Source organism: Chiloscyllium punctatum, chromosome 26 (genome assembly GCF_047496795.1).
Source record: "Chiloscyllium punctatum isolate Juve2018m chromosome 26, sChiPun1.3, whole genome shotgun sequence".
Lineage (NCBI taxonomy): Eukaryota > Metazoa > Chordata > Chondrichthyes > Orectolobiformes > Hemiscylliidae > Chiloscyllium > Chiloscyllium punctatum.
In genome coordinates, this window is record NC_092764.1 from 52,615,934 (window position 1) to 52,639,708 (window position 23,775).

The 23,775-nt window shown below is 40.7% G+C and overlaps 1 protein-coding gene across 9 annotated transcripts in view; it reads right to left on the bottom strand.

Annotated features, from left to right (window-relative positions):
- The window catches only part of dpep2 (dipeptidase 2), a 90,727-nt gene that overhangs the window by 26,197 nt on the left and 40,755 nt on the right, over window positions 1–23,775 (bottom strand). For 7 of the 9 annotated variants that reach the window (XR_011952291.1, XM_072547402.1, XM_072547399.1 and 4 more), the window contains 4 exons: window positions 23,641–23,767; window positions 17,728–17,857; window positions 17,485–17,626; window positions 10,844–10,913 (listed from right to left, as the gene is read on the bottom strand). Coding sequence is in view for 8 of the 9 variants with exons in the window: in XM_072547402.1 (XP_072403503.1) it covers window positions 10,844–10,913; window positions 17,485–17,626; window positions 17,728–17,857; window positions 23,641–23,767 (469 nt within the window). In the remaining variant the exon portion in view is untranslated. The remainder of the gene's footprint in view (window positions 1–10,843; window positions 10,914–17,484; window positions 17,627–17,727; window positions 17,858–23,640; window positions 23,768–23,775) is intronic. The other 2 variants (XM_072547408.1, XM_072547407.1) reach the window with 1 other exon arrangement.

The following is a 23,775-nucleotide window of genomic DNA, read 5'->3' on the forward strand; positions in this document are numbered from 1 at the left end:
TCTCAATGGTATTCAGTCACTGGTCTTGTCTTCTTGATATTTCCTTCTTGATTAGATAACAAGGTCAGTTTCTGAAATGCCTTGTGATTCTCCCTTTCAGTTTCAGCAACAGTTTTCTATCATGTAACATTCAACTGTACTTTTCCAAATACTCCAAACAGAGCTAATCTATTACTTAATTTCTCTCTTTTCAAATTTTCATCTTCTGCCACCACTGACCCCAGGAATTTGAAAATATTCATTTCCTATGTTTTCATCTCAAACCTTTTCCTCTTCACTCTGATGCTCGCTCCTTGTCCCAATCTGACTGTCTATGAATGTTCATTGTGCGTCAGAAGCCATCTTCCAGTGTCTGTCTCCAGATGTTCGATTGTCTTCCCATCAGTCCCACCACATCGCCCAATGTCAATCGCAAACATCACTTCCCATCTCACTTCCTTTAGTTACAACATTCAACATGTTGAGAGAAAGGGACTCAGTGCTTATCCTTGATGTGATCCACCTTTGGATTTGAAATTGTCACAAACCCTCACACTGTTTCTCACTGTAACTCTGGAACTCCTTGCATATGTCGATAATTATTGTAATTACTTCGTAGGGACACCACAAATTCTAGGAGATCTCCAGGCCTCCTTGTGAAGCACTTGGTCATAAGCCTTCTCTAGATCAATGATTAAAATCTTCATAATGTATTGACCTTCCTGATATTTCTCCACTACTTGTCTCAAAACAATAGTAAATACAGTTGTGATCCATGCACTGATCCCGGTCACACTCCACTTGTTCTGGAGACACATCTTGAATATCCCTCCCTTATTCTAACTCTGTCTTCTATTAGTTAACCAATTCTTTATGCATGTTAATGTGCTATGTGGAACACTAAGTCCCTTATCTTGCAAAGTAGCCTTATGGATGGTACCTTATTGAACGCTATTACATTATATCCATTGGTTCTCCTTTATCTATCCTGTTGCTATCAAAATAAGACCATAAGAAATAGGGACAGGAGTAGGCCTTTTGGCCCCTCAAACCTGTTCTGCCATTCAATAGGATCATGGCTGATCGGATATTCCTCATATCCACTTTCTTGCTCTTTCCCTGTAGCCCTTGATTCCTCTACTGACCAATAATCTACTGATTTCAGCCATAAATGTACACAAGGACTCTACCCCCACAGTTCTCTGTGGCAAGGAGTTCCAAAGACTCTCAGGTCTCTCAGAAAAGGAATTCCTGCACGTCCTAGTTTTAAATTGGCACCACTTTATTCTGACCCTATGTCCCCTGCTCCTAGATTTTCCCATGATGGGAAGCATCATCTCAGCATTTACCCTGGCAAGCCCCTTTAATAATCCTACATGCCTCAATGAAATTACGTCTCATTCTTCTAACCTCCCGTGAGTAAAGTCCCAACCTGTTTAGCTTTACTCATAAGACAATCCCTCCATACCAGGGATCATCCTAGTAAACATTTTCTAAGCTGCCTCCAACAAAATAATATTTTTGTCAAATAATTCTAATTATTCTGTCAGGCATGATTTCAATCTCATGAAGCTATGCTTAATTATATTACATATTACATAAGGCTCTGCTATGAAAGTCCTTATAATAGATTTGAATATGTTCCCTATGACAGGTGTTAAGCTAACTAAGCTAAAGTCTCCATAGTCTTACTAGATCATGGGGCTGCTGCCTCAGTAGGAAGAGAGAGAGAGACAGACAGACAGACAACTGGTGGTGGTTTAACCGGAGGGTCACCACAACTCAGGAAGGAAAGATGTTGACAAGGAGAGTCTTTCATGGTAACCTCAGCCTTTACGAGAATTGAACCACACTGTTTGTATCATATTGTATCACAAACCAGCCATGCGGCCAACTGAGCTAACTGTCATAGTTAATTGTGTTGGTTTCCCTTCCTTATTGAATAAGGTTGGCAAATTTTCCAGTTCTCTAGACATTTCCAATTCTGAAGGAATTTTGCAAAATTACTACCAGTGCATCTATTATCACCATCACTACTGCCAACAATACTCTTGGATGCAACCTATCAGATCCAAGGGATCTATTGCTCTTTAGCACTATTAGTTTCCCTTGTACTCTCTTTTCAGCAATAGTTACTTGATTATTTTGGGTCATCTTTCCTTGATTGAGAAGATTCCCAATCCTCTGGCTTACCGCAGGTACCACGTTGTATGATATTTTTCTCTCAATTTGATGGTGTCCTTGACTTCCTGGTGAACTATCATTGGCATTTTTACTTGAGAACCTTTCTTCCTTCCGAAAATACATCCTTGTTGCAAAATCATGAACTATTTTCTGAAACGTCTGCAATTGTTTATCAACAGTCTTTTCTGCTAACCTCATTTTCCAGTCCAGTAAGCACACACTGCCATCATTCTTTTATGATTTACTAAAGAAACTTGGCACCATCCAGGATAAAGCAGCCCACTTATTTGGCACCACTTCCACAAGCATCTCCCTCTACTATGACGATCTGTGATAGCAGTGTGTCTCATGCACAAGAAGCACTACAGAAATTCACTAAGGCTGCTTAGACAGCAACTTCCAAACCCACAGCCCCTTCCTTTCAAAGGGACAAGAGCAGCAGACATATGGACACCTCCACTTGCAAGTTCTCTCCCATCATCCTGACTTTGAAATGCATTGCCATTCCTTCAGTGTCACCAAATCAAAGTCTTGGAACCTCCTTTCTAAAGACTCTGTGGGTCTCCCTACAGCACCTGGACTGTGGCAGTTCAAGTTGATGGTTTACCATCACCTTCTCAAGATACTGTTGTAAATATCTGTGTCTTTGGGTTAGTCATTATTTATACATATGAAGCATCTTGACAAGGGCTGCCACAGTCAGGAATTATAAATGAGCAATGACTGATCAGAACTGCTTGAAGAAAAAAACAAATTGGGGATTTAAGTTGATAGATAAGAACCAAGTAATTATAATGGAGTTCAGAGTTGGAAACTGTGCACATTCTACATTATAGCTCTGGATTTTGATTAAATGAATTTCCAGTTTATATTGAAGACTCTGAACAAAACTCCTACTTGATAGGAAAAATCTTGTGATTTGATCAGCTAAGTGGGATATGCATGTAATTGAACAATCCGGATACAATTTCAGATATACAACACTAAGCAGATTTGAATCATTTGTGACTTTGCAACCTGTTTGTTCATTCTTATTGCTTCACAGTATGATGTCTAATCACTTGTTCAGTTTCCATCTCTCATTAAATATGCTTTTACTCAATATTTTAAAACAATTTGTACTATCCTGAACTGCATTATTACAGTTAATTAACTGATTAATTGGCAAAGCTTTATACCTTTCCATATTGTCAGTAATCTGTGTCATTACATTATGGTTCCTTTAAAGCATGGCTGCATTGATTAATGTTCAGTCAGCGACAGAAGTTACGGCAATATGAGGAAACATGTAGGTAGCATAGCAAGTGAGGAACCATTAACGGAAAGAGAGACTGTGTGTTCCTCATAAAAAGCACTGGCACTGAAACAAGGGGTTGAATAACCTTCTGTGCAGCAGCCACTTTTTTTTAAACTCGATAAGCTTGCTTAGGAGTAGGATAAATCTAATTGTTGGGATTCTTTACTATTTCTGGATAGTATGGAGGCAATACTTCTCGTGGATGTTGAAACTGTATGAATGACATGTTAAAAAAAGGAACAGGAGAAACAGCATAAAGAAGCTAAAGCTGACTAAGATAAACAAGAGGGGCTAAAGCAAAAATCTGTAGAGAGAACCTAAGACTTTTCGGGATCTCGAGTTGAGGTCTGGCATACCATCCCTGTTTGAGGAGGGAGGAAACGATACTGAGGTAGAGGGGGAATGGGGATGTTACCCTAGTGCCTCCTGTTGAGCCACCTATGACTCTGTCCCCGCTGCTGTACCAGAGTCCCTGTATAGCTGATCGGGTTAAAATGTGCTGTAGGAAACTGCAGCACCCTACTATCTTTGCACTGGAGTTCACCATCCCCATGTCTTCCCCCCCAAAAAAAAAACTATGCCCCCCACAATGAAACAGGCTCCAGATCGCTAAAGATAAACCTGCCCAATTCACCCAATACGTCCGGCACACAATTCAAATGGACAATGCAACATCCCGGGATCAGTTTGCCCTCTGTTGTATGATCTTGTCACCAGCAGAAGTTACTAAGTGGCAGGAACAAATGGGCTAGGGTGACGGAAAAGAACCAGTCCACACTTAGTGATTTAAATGACAGATTCAAAGAGGACACCTCAAGTGTCACAGACATGGTACACACATATAACATGGATTGGTCTGAGAACACCAGGACACAGATGAGGAGAGCCCTTATTTATTACTGGGATGGCCAGAATGATCCCAAATCACACTCTAAAAGTCATACAAAAATGGAGTTTGTTCAGCTGCCCACGATCACAATGCACCTTCAGCCAGTACTGATGAATTTCATTGGGACCAGAATACCACAGACCTGCCACTTGAACACGAGGACTTCACTTTCTATGTGGATGGCAGCTCCCTTATTTCGCCCACAGACAACAATGCTCCAGATACGTGATTGCTACGGATCCTGAAGTGGTTGAACGTGCAGGCTTAGAGACTCCACTGTCAGCACAGAAGGCGGAATTGTTTGCCCTCACTTGGGCTTGCATCCTGGCAGAAGGGAGTTCGGCCAATATTTATACAGACTCTTGCTACGCTTTTGGCGTTACCCATCACTATGGCATCCGATGGGAGCATAGGGGATTTTTAACCTCCATGGGGCAACCCATTAGTAACACTGTTTTTGTGCATAATCTTTTACAGGCCTCCCAGTTACCATCCAGCCTAGCGGTGATCAAATGTTCAGCTCACACTGGTGCCACTGACAGAATCTCCAAGGGCAATGCGCAAGTTGATGCCGCTGCCACGCAGGCAGCCTTACACCCACTTTCCTGGTTCAGATGGGCTCACAGCAACACCTCGTTACAACACATATGAGGACGGGTATGCCTGACCTGGGTGAGATACGCCACTTACAGAGGGACGCCCCCTGCAGAGGAACACAGACTGCAGAGGAACACAGAGGAACAGAGAGGAACACAGAGGACATAGATGGGGTGCACCCTTGATGTTCATACCAAACTGTGGGGCCAGGTCTGTGTTCCTTCTTTGCTTTTACCAATCATAACTGTACACACCTAGGAAAGGAGGGAATGGTCAGCACTTTGCTACAAACCTGGTGGCACCCTGATTCCCAACAGAATGGCTGAGAAACAAGCCAAAGCATGCTTGATCTGCAAAAAGACAAGGGATGCCTTGCTTTTCTGAGACTAACCCCTTGCCTGGTGGGCCTTTCAATTGTCTAAAACTGGATTTCACAGAATTACCCAGAGTACAATGTTATAAATATTGTTTGGTAATAGTAGATGTTTTCAGCTAATGGATTGAGGCAATCCTGACAGGGGACAACATTTCCCCGCTTTGGACTCCCAGAAACAATAAGCTCAGACAGTGCGCCACAGTTTGTGGCTAAAGTTAACCAGGGGATCTGCGGGGAACTAGCATTCACCACCCAAAAAGCAGCTGGAGTGATGGAACAAGCAAATGGTACCCTCAAATAAAGCTGATAAAGCTAAAACAGGTAACAGGCCTAAGGTGGTTGAAGGTCCTACCCTTGGCCCAGTTCCACATGAGGATTACCCCTTCAAGCAAAACCGGTCTGTCTCCTGCTGAGGTGGTTTATGGGAAGCCCATGAGGACCCCATGAAGACCTGGGATGGTCCAACTCCCCCCTCCCTGAGAGACTAGATATGAACACCCTGGGAGAGGAGATGAGGCCATACCTGCAGTGGGTAACCAAAACTCTCCAGAGTTTGTATTCACAGGTACGCCAGGCTTACAGAGCAAGTGACAATCTGCCTGAAGGGGACTACCCTGCAGCTGAGCCTGGGGAATTTGTCCTGGTAAAAGACTGCAAATGAAAGAAGCTGGGACCAGGATGGAAAGGACTGTTTCAGGTGCTGCTGACCACCCCCAAAGCTATGAAGGTACAAGACTACCCCCTGTGGATACACAGAACTGACTGCAAAAGAGTCTGTGTGGAAACTGACACCGATAAGGACAAAGATGTTTTCCATACTTGTGACTTTGGGGAATATGGCCTTGGGAACAGGTGGCTTTCAAACTGACACCATTATGCATAATACCTTTTTGTACCTGGCCTACCAGACAGCCCGTGTCATGGGGAGAGACACCAGCTGCTGGATGTGTGCCCACATGCCACCCCACTTGGGGGGGGGGGGTGGAAGGGAGGAAGAAGAGAGAGATCCCTTTGTGGCCCGTACCTTTTCACTGGCACAAAGTGGCTGAATGGCTACTGTGTTGATGCACGGGAATGACAGTCGGCAGGGTATAACCCGACTTTATTCAGGGACTGGTATCAAACTAATTATGACCAATCGCATAGACCTCCCTCCCTTGTCATTCTCAACAACACCATTTGGTTCAGGCAGGAAGGGAAACTTTCTAAAGGGGACAAGTGCTGTTTTGCTATCGCCTGGGTTGAACCTATTCAGAATTTAACAGAATTTGGTATTTGATTGGTCTTCTGTCCCAAACAGAACATCAGGCTGCCTCTGGAATAACCCTGCTCCCAGGTTGTAGGGGGCTGCAGTTTCCACCTTCACAGCTTACAGTGGCACTTATTTTATTTACAGGTTGAAAGCCTACCCCTGGCTTCCCTCCGATTGGAGTGGGTTATGTTACACGGGGTATGTTGTACCCCGCATTCACGTTTTGGACAACCTATCCTCACCCCCGAGAGCCAGAAGGTCTCTCACCGGGTTCCTCACCTGGGTGGGAATGTTCACTCCTCCAACAGGAATCTATTTACATGCCCATGACCTTAGTAAGCTCAGGACCGTATGGGAAAGAGTCACCAATGATACGGCTAGTGCCTTAACTGAAATTAACGCAGAGCTACTTTCAAAATGCTGTGTGCATTTAAGGAAAGAACCATTATGCTTGTCTTTGTACCATTTCTTTCCCTTTTGATTCTTTTTATTGGTTTTGCTATATTTGTACACCCTGTTACTTCCTGTCCCACACTGGGTGTCATTGTCTAAATAGCTGCCCTACAATGCAACCAAGTCATTTTGCTTTGTAAGCCTACGTAGGTCTTCATCAAGACCAATCCCACTCTCCCCATTTAGTTTAAAGTCCTCTCTGTAGCCCTAGCTATTCAATTAGCCAGGACACTAGTCCCAGCATATTTTAAGTGAAGCCTGCTCCATTGGAACTGCTTCCTTTTACCTCTGTACACGTGCCAGTAACTTTAAACTGAAATCCATTCCTTCCCGCACCAACCTTTGAGCCACGCATTGAACTTCTTGATTTATTTATCCAATGCAAGGTTTCCCATGGCTCAGGTAGTAATCCCAAGATTATTAATTTGGCGTTCTGCTTTTTTGTGTAGCTCCGAAATGAATTCTTTCTGCAAAATCTCCTTTCTAGTTCTATCAATAATGTTAGTACCATCATGGACATGACAACTCTCTGCCACTCCAGGTTCTTCACCAGCCCTGAGGTGATGTCTTCAGCCTGGCACTGGAACGGCAATACTGCCTTTGGGACTCATGATCACGACTGCAAAGAACCATACACAACTTACAAAAACCTTGTGACTGTTGGACAATTGTAGAGGCTAAGACACCTTGAAATTTACCCCTTGGGACACCATACCTGCATGAAGTACAGGCACAGCCTTCTGTCCCTTATCACCAAACTAAGTTTGAATTATGTAGTCTAGGGGATGTGACCACCTCCTACAGCCATGTGTCTAGCTAATCCTCTGCCTGCCTGTGCAATGTCTGCAGCTCAGACTCTAACTCCTCAAATTAGATCAGAGGTTCCTCACGCTGCATTTACTACAGATGTGTTTGTCCTAGCTCACCTTGATGTAAAATAGCACCCACATGCTACAGCAACAATACATCACCCATTCTGCCTTTGCTTTGTTATTTAATAAGTACATTTCACAATTAAGTATGATTTTTTTATATCAGTGTAAATCTTATATGTAACAAGCTATTTTAAGGAAAGGAGAAAAAAACATGACTAGAGACCTTATCACAAACTAAACACCTTAGTTTTGTTTCAAAAATGGAAATTCTCACTAATCTTAGAATCCCTACAGTGTGGAAACAGGCCCTTCGGCCCAACAGGTCCACACCGACCCTCTGAGAGTATCCTACCCAAACCCATTACTCTACATTTATCCCTAACTAACACATCCCTGAATACTATGGGCAATTTAGCATGGCCAATTCACCCAACTTGCATATCTTTGGATTGTGGGAAAAAACCAGAGTACCCAGAGGAAACCCACGCTGATTCGGGGAGAACGTGCAAACTCCACATAGACAGTCGCCTGAGGCAGGAATTGAACCCAGGACCCTAGCGCTGTGAGCCACTGTGCCATCCCTAATCTTATTCACGAATCATCTTCCTTCTCTGCAATCATTTCATGTTGTGGTTCATGATACCACACTGCTGATATGTCAATACAGGCAAAGCCTCAACCAGGCCTTTCACTCTCTCCAGATTACCCCATACTCAGGAGGCTTTACTTCTTACAGTAGCTACCCTACTTAAAGCACACCCTCACAGATATCCACCACCAAACCCCTGCCCCTGGTCCTCGGCAGGGTACAGCAAATTACCACTTGAACCAAATTCCTACAAATGCTCTCTCACTCAAACAAAAGCTTCTTCACATTGACCATGTTCCTTAAATGTGTAGTTATTTAAAATGATATCAAAATTCAGGGTTGCTTACAGTGAATTAATAACAGAGATGGATAATATAATAGCTTAGAAATAAATGGGGTTTAAATAAATCAAGCCAATCAGGCTAGGCTGACAGGAACATTTCTCAATCATGTTCAACTATGTATGCAATGTTCCTCTGTATATAAGGGCAATACCTCCTGGACAGTCCATTGAATACATTCATTGGTGGTGACCTTAGTACCAGACGACCTTAGGGCTGCACTGTTGTTAGAGAAAGGTGACTGGTGATGAGTTTAAACTGAGGGTCACTCAACCAGGGGCAAGGTTGAGAAGGCATGACCTTCATGCTGACCCCAACCATTGCCGGAATTGAACCCATGCTGCTGGATTCAACCTGCATTGCAAACCAGCCTATGTTAATAAGCATCTGAAACAGTTAAATATAAAATGTTTTATAAAATTCTCTCTTCCCAGCTTGATCCAGAGTTCACAGATCCTGGAATTGTTGACAAGCCCAAACATAGCAGTCAAGTCTAAGTCCTCTATTCTGTTAACAATATTGAGTAGTTGGTGCCTTCTCCAGAACAACTAACCTTGGACTCTTCAATCCTGCATCAGACCTCGGATGTATTCAGCTCTACATCAGTGCAGTTGCTCTTTTCTGCACTGTACAGTTCCTGGCCAGTCCTAACAGCTGTAGTTCCAAACAGTGTTCTATATGCCTATACAGTTCCAGAGGCAGGAGAGCTCCTGACTTGGCAGATCCAAATCCATTCAAAACAATACCTGCACATGATTTTCGTTCAGGAGAGGTGGGGGCATGATCAAACTGGGCCCTTGGAGATGGGAAAATGCTAAGAGAGGATGGTTAGAAGGCGATCTCAGTTCTGTGTGACTTAAAGCCCATTTGTCATTTCTTCGCAATACCACAGGCATCCCTCCTCATACTCCCATGCTACCTCACCCACCAATAGTGGGAAGACTTCAAGTGCCATACAGAGAGAGATAAAAACAAAATAAAGTTGAGTATTCCTGTACTAAAAGATACGCTGGCAAAGCTTTTTATTTTCCACTCATGAGGACAGAATGCAGGAATACCAAATTTCACAGGGACCAACTATTTCTGCTGCATCAGAAAGCGTGCTGATTAGTTAGGAAGAGAACTCCGATTGATTAAGGGGTTACCATGGAGGGTCCAACAGGTTACATTTAATTCCTCTAATTAGCTGAGCAATTGCCATGTGTAATGTTCCAGGGAAACATTGTCTCCCAAACTTTTGTTTAGTTGAAAAAGGTGCAACGCCTGGACAAGTTGTTCTTGATTGGGTCCTGTAGAAGTGATTATCTTGAATTGGTTGTTAGTACAACTCTTCGCACATTCAAGATTGTTTAATAAGTGCTGTTCATTCATGGAATTGCATGAAATGTTGAGAATTATGTCCTGAGCTTTGTGAACATTTGTTAATGAGTACACAGTCAGCTGTGAAGACAATCCAATGGGATGTGCTCTCGGATACAACCCACCAGTACCTGGAATTACAGGCACTGAAATTTACATTCTGTATTACTCATTTTTATAGTTGATAGAGAATCTTTATGGCTTTAAGGCAGCATCCTGATAGTGGAGAATATCATGATATCCACTTTGCTGGTTAATGTTCGTGAAACAACGACAATGGAATCCTTTCAAATTCAGTACTGCCTTCAAACGGACTGGCTGATTTCGGTTTCCCAGCCATCTAATTCAAGACCTGTTCCCCTTCTCTGACATAAACGTGATTTTTTGGAAAATCACTTTTAAAGCCTTTCAAAGTCAGCTTGACTCTGGGGAAAATCCAATCCAATCTATCTGTACCCAAGATGTATATTGTATACCTTGGGGTGAGTTTCACATACTGCTGAAATTTACTTACAAGAAATGCTAGAGCATAAGTACAAACTGAATGGGATGGATTGACATTGGCTAATCACGGACAGAAATTAATATTAGCTGTAACATCATTGCAAACAAGGGCAAAACTCAAAAACATGTATCAAAAATGAAATCTTACCTGGCCAAATTTAGATAAACTGGCATTTCTGTGAGACTGCCTGTTGTGTTTCTCTGCTGCACTCTCTGCCCTGAAAATATAAATAAGAATGATTGTGTTTTCCAATTTTAAAGGTCAAATCTATACAATTACTAACAAACCGACAGAACGTTACACATTTCTAAATGCACTTCACCATTAGAACTGCTCAATCAAATGTGACAACATACAGTACCCACACGGCCACAAACAGATGTGCACTGTGGGGCAAATTTGAGTCCACAGTATTCTATAATATTCCCTTTCCTTGCGTCACTGTACTGTGGGGTTTAGTTAAAGTTCCCTGATAGAAAGTATTTTTAGTATTCACCATAAAACAAAAGAAGCATGCCTAAGGTATAGGTGATTAAAAACAAAGTCATAGAGTCATACAGCAAGGAAACAGACCCTTCAGAGCAACCAGTCCATGCCAAACATAGTACCAAACTAAACTAGTCCCACAGAAGTTAGATTAGATTACTTACAGTGTGGAAACAGGCCCTTCGGCCCAACAAGTCCACACCGACCCACCAAAGCGCAACCCACCCATCCCCCTATATTTACCCCTTCACCTAACACTACGGGCAATTTAGCATGGCCAATTCACCTGACCTGCACGTCTTTGGACTGTGGGAGGAAACCCACGCAGACACGCGGAGAATGTGCAAATTGAACCCGGGTCTCTGGCGCTGTGAGGCAGCAGTGCTAACCACTGTGCCACCATGCCGCCCAAAGTACTTGAAGAATTTAGAGAAAGAAGGAAGGAGCTCAAATGGGAAGTTAGGAGGATTGAAAGGGGTGATGAAATTCCTTGGCCAGCAAGATTAAGGAGAATCCCAAGGCATTTAAAACATATATTACAGCAAGAGAGTAGTGAGGGAAATAATAGGCCCACTCAAGGATAAAGAAGGGAGGTCATGTATGGAGCTAGAGGCAATGGGTGAGATCCTTAATGAATATTTTACATCAGTGTTCACCAATGTGAGGGATGTTGAGGTTGGGGAAAGGTGTGTGAATACTTTCAGGCAGGTCAACATCTTGAAGGAGGAAGTGTTGGGTGTCTTTTTTTTATTAGATTAGATTGCCTACAGTGTGGAAACAGGCCTTTCAGCCCAACAAGTCCACACCAACCCTCCGAAGAACAACCCACCCAGACCCATTCCCCTACATTTACCCCTGACTAATGCACTTAACTTGAAATGGATTAAGGTAGAGAAGTCCCCAGGACCACATTTGATCTATCCCAGGATACTGAGAGAGGCAAGGGAGGAAATAACTAGGGCTTTAACAGATACCTTTGTATCCTCATTGGCCTCAAGTGAGGTTCCTGAGCACTGGAGAATGGCCAATGTTGTTCCTTAAAAAAGGGAAACCGACGTAATCCAGGTCATCAAAAGAGAAAATGCTGGAAAATCTCAGCAGGTCGGCAGCATCTGACAAAGGGTTAGTTAGACTCAAAACGTCAATTGTTTTCGCTCCTTACAGATGCTGCCAGACCTGCTGAGCTTTTCCAGCATTTTCTCTTTTGGTTTCAGATTCCAGCATCCGCAGTAATTTGCTTTTATAATCCAGATAATTACAGGCCGATGAGCCTAACATCAGTGATGAGGAAGCTGTTGGAGAAGATGCTGAGAGACAGGATTTATTCACATTTGGAAGCAAGTCAGCTTATTAGTCATAGGCAGCATGGGTTTGTGCAGGGAAGTCATGTCTCACCAACTTGATTACGTTTTTTGAGGAGGTGACAGGGATGATTGATGAGAGAAGGGCAGTGGATACTGTCTACATGGACTCTAGTAAGTCATTAGTTAAGGTCCCTAGTGGCAGGCTGGTATAGGGTGAACTGGCTAGATGGATATAAAACTGGCTTGGTTTTGGAAGACAAAGTGGCAGCGGTGGAAGGGTCCTTTTTAACTGAAGATCAGCAACTAGTGGTGTCCACAGGGATCAGTGCTGGAACCTTTGTTGTTTGTAATATATATAAATGATCTGGACAAAAATGCAGGTAGCTTGTTTAGTAAGTTTGCAGATGACAACATTGTGAGAGGCATAGATAGGGTGGATAGTCAGAGGCTTTTTCCCATGGTGGAAAGGTCAACAATAAGAGGGCAAGGTGAGAAGGAGAAAGTTTAGGGGAGAATTGCAGGGAAAATTGTTCACACAGAAGTGGAAGTGGTAGAGGCAGGGACATTAGCAACATTTACAACTTATCTTGATAGACATGTAAACACGAGATGAACAAAGGGGCAGAAAACACATATGGGCAGTAGGTATCGGGTCTAACTAAAGGTTAAGAATCTTAGTGGGCTGAAGGACCTGTTCCTGTGCTGTATTTTATTGTGCAAATGTAATGATAATATGGATGACTTAATGTAAATGATAGGGAAATTGATGTATACACAACCTACTTACCCATTCACCTTGACTTCAGGTTTTACATTCACTCCTTATTCTTCAATTTGTTAAGCAAAATTCTCCTGCCTTATTCCTCTGCCCCGCCTTCATTTGCTCACACTTTTTTTCTTATAATTCTGCGAGATGCTTTATGACATTCTAAAATGCAACATTTAGTCCGGGACCACGCTGTCTGTCTGATTTACCAAAACGTTCTTCAATAATTTTTAAAAAACGGTTGCCATTTATCTACTATGTCCATATTCTATTACATTTTCAGTTCTATAAATATTACTACTAGTTTAATTCCAGCAAGATTTCGGATGAACGTGTTCTATTTAATTTCCCATCCAGAAATCCTAACCAATTCCCCACCTGTGCACTCTTACTGGATCCAATTGGTGCTTTGGAATTTGTAAACTATGTACATCCTATCTCTTTCTTTACATTACAAACACATAACCTGTAAAGTTACTACACAATTGGACCTTTTGGCTGGAAAATGCAAAGGCAACCACCATGCTGCAGTTCTTCAATTTCTGCAGGTGGTGGGGGGAGCACTGGATGGTTTAGCATCAACTAGAAGGAACCAGGAAGGTCTGTGAAATCATGCTGGAGAAAATAGCATATCCTGAAAAGGAGATTCTTGATTCCAAAATTAATACCGAGTACATTTAAACATACTTAGGCTGAAATTAGACCATACTCACTTCCTTTTGGCCTGGTCATATTTTTGGAGAATTGTTATATTTGTAATTAAACAGCAAAAGTTTTATTTTGTTTGTACAATTTTATGTCAAACATCTGAATCTCATTCTTGTTGATTGTATTGAGCTAACTGACACTTTTCTTTGATGTGAAACATGTACATTCTTTATTTCTCCACATTTAACAAACGATCGAATACCAATTCAATTCCAACATTAGGGAAGTGGATACAGGCCGCTTGTTTGCATTTTCATTGATCAATTACTGCATGGCTTCGGTCCATTGGTTTTTCTTACATGGGGCTGATCAGCTCCTGGAGTCCATAAAAGCATACCAAAAGATTTCATAACCAGCACCTCAGTGATTTCTTTGGAGCCAGTTTGAGGGGCGTGTTAGATAAGTTACCCATGCAGAAAGCAGGCAGAGGCTCAATGAACTGAATGGCCTCCTTTTTATCTAATCATTCTCCAATTCTACGATTTCAATGTTGAGGTACCTACACAGTGACTGTAAACAAACGGTATGTTGAAATCACTATACATGCACCAACTCAAATAAAAGGAGTTGTATTATTTTGGAAAGTAGCATATCTTGCAGTGGTGTTCATGATTTCACAATGCAGAATTTCAACACTGCTTCACTTAGTTTTACAAGACCAATTACTGATTACCTGTTAGGATAAAACGTTGACTTTTAAATGAGTACTGACATTAATACATTGTGACTAACCAATGAAAAGAAAGACCCAGCAACATGTGTCAACAAAACGTACTTTTAGAAAAATATTAATGGTTGATGTAGCAAGCCAACATTTTGGAACAGAAGTATGTTGCAATCAGGTTTCACCAGAATGCAATATCAGTGGGTGTTTGGTTTGGATTTGTCTTTCCTTGCAATGGAGATGATACTCCAAAGGTTTACGAGATTGGTGCTTGGGATGAAGGGATTGCTGTATGATGACAATCTGAGTAAATCTGTATATATTCTCTACAGTTTGCAGGGATAGAGGTGATCTGATTTAAAAAGTACAATTTTCTGATTGGGCTTGATAAGGTAAACACAGAGATTGTTTCCACTTATCAGGGGATCTGAAACATTCAGGCAGTTCCAGGACAAAGGGGGTAGGGTTATTTAGGTCTGAAATTTTAAGAAATTACTTCACTCAAATGAATGTGAAATTTAAAAGTTTTCTGCCCCAATGGTTTATGGATCCATTGTTGAATACAATTAAAGCTGGGGTAAATAAGTATGTTGATCTCTCAGAGAATCAAGGGTAATGGGAAGCAGACAGGAAAATGATCAATCATGGCCATATTGAATGACTGAGCAGACTTGATGGGTCATACTGTTTACTTGTGCTCTAATTTCTTGTGCTTTTTTAACTTAGATTACTGACAGTGTGGAACTAGGCCTTTTGGCCCAACAAGTCCACACCGACCTGCCGAAGCACAACCCACCCAGACCCATTCCCTTACATTTACCCCTTCACCTAACACTACGGGCAATTTAGCATGGCCAATTCACCTAACCTGCACATTTTTGGACTGAGAGAGGAAACCGGAGTACCCGGAGGAAACCCACTCAGACACTGGGAGAATGCGCAAACTCCACACAGTCAGTCAGTCGCCTGAGGCGGGAATTGAACCCGGGTCTCTGGCACTGTGAGGCAGCAGTGCTAACCACTGTGCCACCATGCCACCCACTTTTGTGGACAATTATAATTGAATTGTGGCAGAAACAGACAGAGCATATAAACTTTACAGTCCACCAGCATAAAAAGCCACAGTTTGCAAGAATGGTGAAAAACCAGAAGTAAAGAATCTGGATCTGAAAGTGACCTTCATAACAAAACAGATGAATCGACAACACAAGTAGAAATAAATAAGTATGACTTACATTGAAGAAGAACAGGAAACTCGGAGAAGGTGATACAATATCTCTCAAGTAGGCATGGCATTAGTTACAGTAGCGGAAAATGCCCTTAGTTCAGAAAATCAAGATCAGAATGGATGGAGATAAGAAATAGAAAAGGTTAGAAGTTACTTTTTGGGAATGGTTGAAAGACACAGTAGTAGTAGCTATATTGTAGGATAGAATATACAGGAAGAAAGGTACTGCAATAACAATGGAGTGATTTCAAACACTTATATAGAAGAGGTCAGATTGACAATCACAAGGGTATGAAGACGGATTTCACTAAAGCGTATTCGAAAAATAAGTTAAAAAGTGGGACATTGGAAAGCAGTGGCAACATTTACTGGCAGCAAATATGTATTCTTGTGCAAAAGAAGGACTCAAAGGGAAGTATCATAGAATCCCTCCAGTGTGGAAGCAGGCATTTGGCCCATGAGTCCACGCTGACCCTCTGAACAACATCCCACTCAGACCCACCCATTACCTCATTCCTGTAAGCTTGACTTTTCCATCACTAACCCACCTAGCCTGCACACTCCTGGACTCTATGGGTAATTTAGCATGGCCAGTCTACCTAACCTGCACATCTTTGGAATGTGGGAGGAAATCAGAGCACTCGGAAGAAATCCACGCAGATACGAGGAGAATGTGCAAACTCCACACAGACAGACTTCGGAGGGTGGAATTGACCTGGGTCTCTGGTGCTGTGAGGATGCTAAACACTGAGCTACCATCTTGCCCTAGGAATACAGAGTTATTAGAATTTATTTTTGCTATTACCTGGAGTGTGAGAGTGTGCACTTAAGGGGAATCAAAATTAACATAACAGGGAGAAGGAAATAGAGGATATAAAGAAGAGTTTGATAAGAAATTCTGAGGGATGCTCATCTAGAGCATGAACATTACCATTGGCTAAATGGCCTATTTCTTCACTGTATACTTTGAAAGATAAAATATATCTCAGAAAAATAGTCTGTTAAATAATTGAACAAAATGTTTTGAGTAAAATGCTCTTATAAAGCACCTTTAAGATGAGCTTAGAAAATGGGACCATCATCAGGAAATTTGTGAAGATCCTAAAAGCCAGTCAGGCTCTAACAAAACTCAGTGCCTGTATAATAAAGTCACCAGTAGTCTTTATGTCATGATGTGCAACAATTATGTGTAACAAAACCTATAGAATAGAGACTTTGCATGAGATTGGTCAGGCAGGAAGGCCAGAGGAAATGGTTCATTGTAAGCTCAGCCTACAACAGTCAGATAAAAATATCACCTCTCCCAGGGCTGTAAGGATTGTGGAAAATAATCTGAATCTAGTTCCCAGACCAAAATCAAACACACGTTTGTTCATGACCTGGGAAACTGTGGCTTCAAACTCAGGGAAATGGAACTAAATTCAGTGTGTGTAACTTTATGAGATTGCCATTAAAGGTATCTTGCTATCTCTCCAGAAGGGACATTACTCCAGCTCTGTCCTGCTCCAAATATGACTGAACATGCTCAATGCTGGCAGTCAGTTCCAAGATTGGAATTTTTAAAATTCAAGCACAAAACAGTAATTTCTGTTTATCATCTCACTATGAAAAATGTTGAACTAAATGTCATACCATGGTGTGTGGCAGTCATGCGTCAAGGACATAGAGCGCACTCCAAGTTCATAAAACATCCTTAAGGCTGCCAGACTGCTGTCAATGGAGTGTCCTCCTTCAATGCTGATGAGACAAGCTATTTTTTTAGTCTTGTTAATGCCTAGAATCAAAGAAATTCACACATTGTTGAATCATTATTTATTATCATAGACGTAAATTCAAAAATGCCCAATTTCCAGATGAGACATTCACAACAGGTACCTTCTGAAGTTGTAACCAACTCAAAGTCTGGATACTTCGTGCACATCCGTTTGATAACATCTATCTGTTCCAAGGTCAGGCGAACAGCATCTTTGTGTTGGGCTGAGCACAGTACAAATGAAGACCACATCTACAATGAATAATGAAATCAGTTTGTATTTATTGCATGTATTGTGACTTTTGAGAATGCTATTGTTTGAGCAAGATGGAAGGTAAGATGAAACTTCATGCTTTCTGAGTGATGTATGTATATAATAGACAACCTGAGAAATTAGCTGATTCAAATATTGGGAGGATCAAAGCTATTATCTCTATGCACCTTATTTCAAGGAATGTTAGAAATGCATACAGATATCTTGCCATTTTGCCCATTGTAGACATGCCAGGCAAAAACAAGCTAAATCACTGCTCAGCTCTTGAACAGTCGCAGGTTTTTTTTGTAGGTTACAGAACCACAAGTGCATATCCAAGTACATTTTAAATGCCATGAGGGTTTCTGCCTCTGCTACCCTTTAGGCTATTAAAGACCACCCCATGGGTAAAATTATTCTTCTTTAAATACTATTGTTTATATTGTAAATCTCAGCACCCTCATTATCTCCTCTTTGTTAAAACTAATTTAATGGAATATTGCTACTATTGTGGTGTTTTATGACAGATGAAATAAACATTGATAGCCATTCATTTATTTTCAACTCACAATAATCAAGGATTGATTTTAGCTTAGAAAACCCACAGATTGCAAGTTTTAGGCAGTTCAGCAGGGAATGACTAGGGTAAGAAGCAAATATAGCTTCTACCTTAAAAAGAGTACAGAACACTTCAAGGAAAGCACCATTACCTCAGAAGAAAATATTAGCTTGTACGACTTGCAGACCAAGAATGTGTGGTCAATACTCACTTTTGGGAACGTTTGTGTAAGAAGACTTCACAGTTCACAGGAAAGAACTGGGATATCCAACAATGTCAAACTTCAAGTTTTTGATTTGGAGATGCTGGTGTTGGACAGGGGTGGGCAAAGTTAAAAATCACACAACACCAAGTTATTGTCCAACAGGTTTATTTGGAAAGTTCATTAGGAAGGAGCTCCAAAAGCTATTGCTTCCAAATAAACCTTTGGACTATAACCTGGCATTGTGTGATTTTTAACTTCAAGTTTTTACAATGTAAGGTAATTTCTGCCATTGAATTGTAGTAAAGTGATGGGATTAGGGAATAGTTTGAAACTTTGTCTTACTTGACATTTTACCTTTTTTTGTGCTCTATACCTGGATAACTCGGTTTGTTTATTTTGTTTCTGTTTTCTGTGTAATAAACTCCTGGATGTTTAAGAAAAACTGCAGCCTCAAGTGAAAAGTTTCATTTGCTGACCACTACATCAACTCAAAGAAAGTTACCTATCGAGCCAGGTTTAGATCTGGGATCTGTCTTGTCCAGTATTACCATCATAACAGTTTGTGTTCCTCACAGCCCTGTTTACCATTACATTTTCTGCCTGTTTAGCTTTTATTTCTCCTGTTTTCTCCACATAAAGATTTTATTTTCTTGGATTGGCATTGATTGGATGGCTATCTGCTTCAATTTTAGTTGTTTAGTTTTGATAAATATCTCATTGGTGACAAGATTGATGGTTATACACTTGTGCTGCGAGACAGAAGAAGAATGTCAAGATTAAATTGAGGAGGCAGGAGATCTGATACATACATTTGATGATTATCTTTCAGAATTGGAAAGTTTATACACTGAACCTTCTGCCAGAAAATCAGATCAATGGTGATTTAAACAAATTACTACTGATGCTAGAAATCTGAAACAAACATAGTGATTACTGAAAAATCTCAGCAGGTCTGGCAGCATCTGAAGAGATAGAAACAGAGTTAACATTTTGAGTCTGGTATAACTCTTTGTCCGAACTTCTTATTCTGAACTCTAACTCAATTTCTTTCTCCACAGATCCTGCCAGACCTCCTGAGTTTCTCCATCATTCCCTATATTTGTGTGAGATTATATTTGTCTGGGTAGCTTGAAGGATTAGACTGCCATTTCTCATTCCATACTTCCTTACAGATAAGTTATAGCAAATAATTTTGTTTCCATTTTGCCATTTTCCACTTCCAATACCCAGCCGCCAGTCCCTCATCCTGAAGAGTTAAGTAATATTGTGCTGTTATTCTACAGGCTTTGGCCAACTTGCTCTAATTCACTAAGTGTCCAATTTTCATTCATGATCTAGATAATTGGAGGTTGTGTTCTCAGGTAAGCATGTAAACTAAACCCAAACCTTTGCCTTTCCAATGACTACACAAATGAACTTCAGCACAGGTCCAACTTAACAAGTAGGAAAGACTAGTTAAATTTCTCCCATCAGATCCAGGGACACCAAGCAGATTGGAGCACTTCTCCTGCTGTAGTTAGGGACAGTCAGCTTAATTCAGCTCAAACTGGGCACTTTTTGATTCATTCAACTTAGCTGCTGCCTGGATAAACTTACTGAGCCAAGCAACTGATTTTATGGGTAAGTCTGAGGCTACACAAGACAGAAAGAAAGATCTGGTCAGTTAACTTAAGATTTACCAAATCTGGAAAATCGCTTTTCATATGTTTGCCAAGCAAATTAACAGTTTGTTTTTGGCCATTAAGAAAAATTAAGATATTGCAGCAACATGAAGTTGATATAGATCAACCATGATCTTATTAAACTGGAGAACAACTCAAAGGGCTGAATAGACTATTGCTGCTTTTAGTTTTTCTGTTGAGAATAAGGATTGATAAAAAGAGTCACTTAAACTGGAGTAAAGTTTATCTTCTGTTATAATTTCTGTTCACTCCTTTACTCAAAGTTCTAATTCCATTTGTAAAACATCAGCATCACATTTTTGTTGAGTTCTCATCCACACCCTTCCATCATAAATAAAAGTTAATTAAAACTCTATGTTTCTTTTGCAGTTGGTAATTCACTCAGTAATGTGTATACTTAAAGTGATTCACAGTGAAATGCTGCTGCTACTTGCAGTTATTCCTCCCTGTGGTTCTGCTGTCATGGTATGTTGTGGTCTGTCTTGTGCCATTTTCACATCTACAACCACCCTGTGACATCCAGCATCTGACGTTGTATGGGTTGAACCCTCTTTCAGCTGACCTCTACTTTGCAATCTAGAAGACATCTCTGGAGCTTTTCTACTCCAACCAAATGGCCAAAACACTGACATTTTGTTTTCTGGATGTCATATTTTGAGTTCTATTTCATTTTCAGTATCTTTTCGTTGATCGTATAGTTTGCACGTGGAACTTTGAGCACATGTTTTAACATCCACATTTCAATGTCTTTTATTTTCTTCCACAGATGATTAATTCTTGATTCTAAGGCATATAGGCTCATTGATAGAATGTAGCATTTTGAGTGTTATTTCTTGTTACAAGCTTGAGTTTCCTTGTTGTTAACTTGTCCTTCACCTTAACAAAATTACTTCTGGCTATCTCTATCCTTTGAACTTCTCCCATCACATCTGCTATATTCTATAATCATTTAATCCTAAATAGAGAAAATTATCTGCTTGTTCCAATGTGATAGCATCCATTTTAATCTTCACTCAAGTTTCTTCTAATTTTTTTGCCTATTTTTGTTCATGTAAAGTTATTATAGATGTTCATTTCAGAATATAAAAGATTAAAATTGCACAGGCCTCAATTTGAGCTGATGTTATCATAGATGTCAATTCGGCAACTAATTAGCTAGACTGGAGTGCCTAGTCTCCTTTCACTTTCTGTTAAGTATAAAGGCCCTAATTGAAGTGATTTTAAATAGTCTAAGGAAATTATACTGACAGGATTAACATAACATTTCATTTTGTAACCATTGAGAATCATGTTAGAATTCCATTGTGCAAACATAAGACCCTCAGGGTCCTCAAGACATTAATCTCATGTGTTCTAAACTGCTCATGTCTTTCTAAAGAGCTTGGGTGCATGATGGCTCAGTGATTAGCACTGCTGCCTCTCAGTGCCAGGGACCCTGGTTTGATTCCAAACTTAGGTGACTGTGTGGAAATTGCACATTCTCCCTATATCTGCATGGATTTCTCCCACAGTCCAAATATTTGCAGATTAAGTGAATTAGCCATGGTAAATGCGGGGTTATAGGGATAGGGTAATGGGCTAAGTGTAGAGTCAGAGGTTCAGTACAGATTCAAGGAGCTGAATAGCCTCTTTCCACACTGTTGGGATTCCATGAATTTAACTACTAAATTACAGTATATAATTACATCTTGTTAACCCTAGATTTTAAATAGTGGTATCAAGAAGCAATGAGACTTTGCTTGAGATGTAACTTTTGGATACCCAGGACTGCTGACCAGGAGAACAGCTTAAATTATTTGAATGTGCCTTAATTCAGTGGGAACACTACCTTAATATTTGATTTAGATGTTGGACATTAAGCTTTGAGTAAACGTTTTGACTGAAAAAATTATATTTACCTGAAATTCCTTATGCTGGCTTAAAAGAATGAACCATGTAACTGCAAAACCAAATCAAACTGATTTAAACTGACCCTTAACTGAGAGTATGCATGAATTATTTCAGCTCTGGAACAGGCAAGGATTAACTTCATCACATCATGTACAATCACAAAACACCAAGGAAACCAAGGCACTGGAAACAGTATGACGACGAGTATAACAAAATCCCTGGTTGTGATAGAGAAGGAACCCATTACCAAGTACAGCCTAACAGAGTGCAGAGCTGTACACAAGAGATCTCATGATGATCTCAGTATGCTCCACTGCCTACAAATCAAAGCAGAAAAAAAAAGCCTGTAGAGATCTATAAACAGTTGCCTGACTTGTGATGGTTTTTATAGATTAATGTCAAATAAATTCCCTTTGTCTGCTTTCTGTCACCTTCTTATCTCACCTCCAAAACCTATCTAAAATGTAAAGCAGAGACCAACACTGTGCAAAACCTGCAGCCCAAAACTGTGAATAATTTAGAATTAAATGGACCAGTCTCACTCAAAAAGGTCACAAATTTAGCTAGAATGGTGAAAATATCCATTTTTGAAGGAACAGGATAAACACCTGCAGAAAACATTTCCAGACTTTTAACCTCTTGATGCCTGACATGAATATTACTTTTAACATTATGGCATTGGCTATGGTTGTCCAGATATTCAGGTCTGTCACAGTGGTTTTTTAAAGATTGCCGTTAACTAAGCAGCTGAGAATTTAAAATAATCACCACTACAACTTCCAAACTGCCCTGTGAAAGACCATTCCATTGTATTTGAAAAGGCAACTCATCGCCACCGTCTTGAGGAAATTAGGGAATGCCAATGAATGCTGGCCCTGGCAGTAATGTCCATATGCTATGAAATAATTGTGAAAATACATTCCCAGCATGGGATGAAACTGCCGTATGCCAGGTGTAAAATGGCTTTGGCCAGGTCATGGCCTAAAGCTTCAATATTCAACTAAAGCACTTGTTAATTTGAAATGATAAAATTGTTGCTCATTACGAAAGTTCAATGCACTCTACCAGCTATTTCATGCTCTCCATAATTCACACCTTGCAGAATGTACCAGGCACTTCGATTCAAAACAAGGCTTTTTTTCCCTATTCATTCATGGGATGTGAACATCTCTGGCCAGGACAGCATTTGTTTCTCATCCCAAGTTGCCCTTGAGAAGGTGCTGGTGAGGTGCATTCTTGAGCCACTTTAGTCCACTTCACGTACATATACCGACAATGGTGTTAGGGAGGGTGTTCCAGGATTCTGATCCAACGACACTGATGGTACAGCCATATATAATCCAACTCAGGATGGTATGTGGCTCAGAGGGGTGACATGAGGTAGGGAGAGAGGGGAAGGAACAAGCAATGAAAGGAAAGCAGAAGAAGAAAATTGAGAAAATATACCTGGGCTCCTACATTTCCTTCTTTTAGTTTGTTAATATTTGTATTTGTCTTGTTCAAAGTTTTCAAGTCAACTGCAGTCAGGTTGTTGTTAAAGTATCTTCTCAGTTGTAGTGCTAAATCATTGTGGCTAAGACC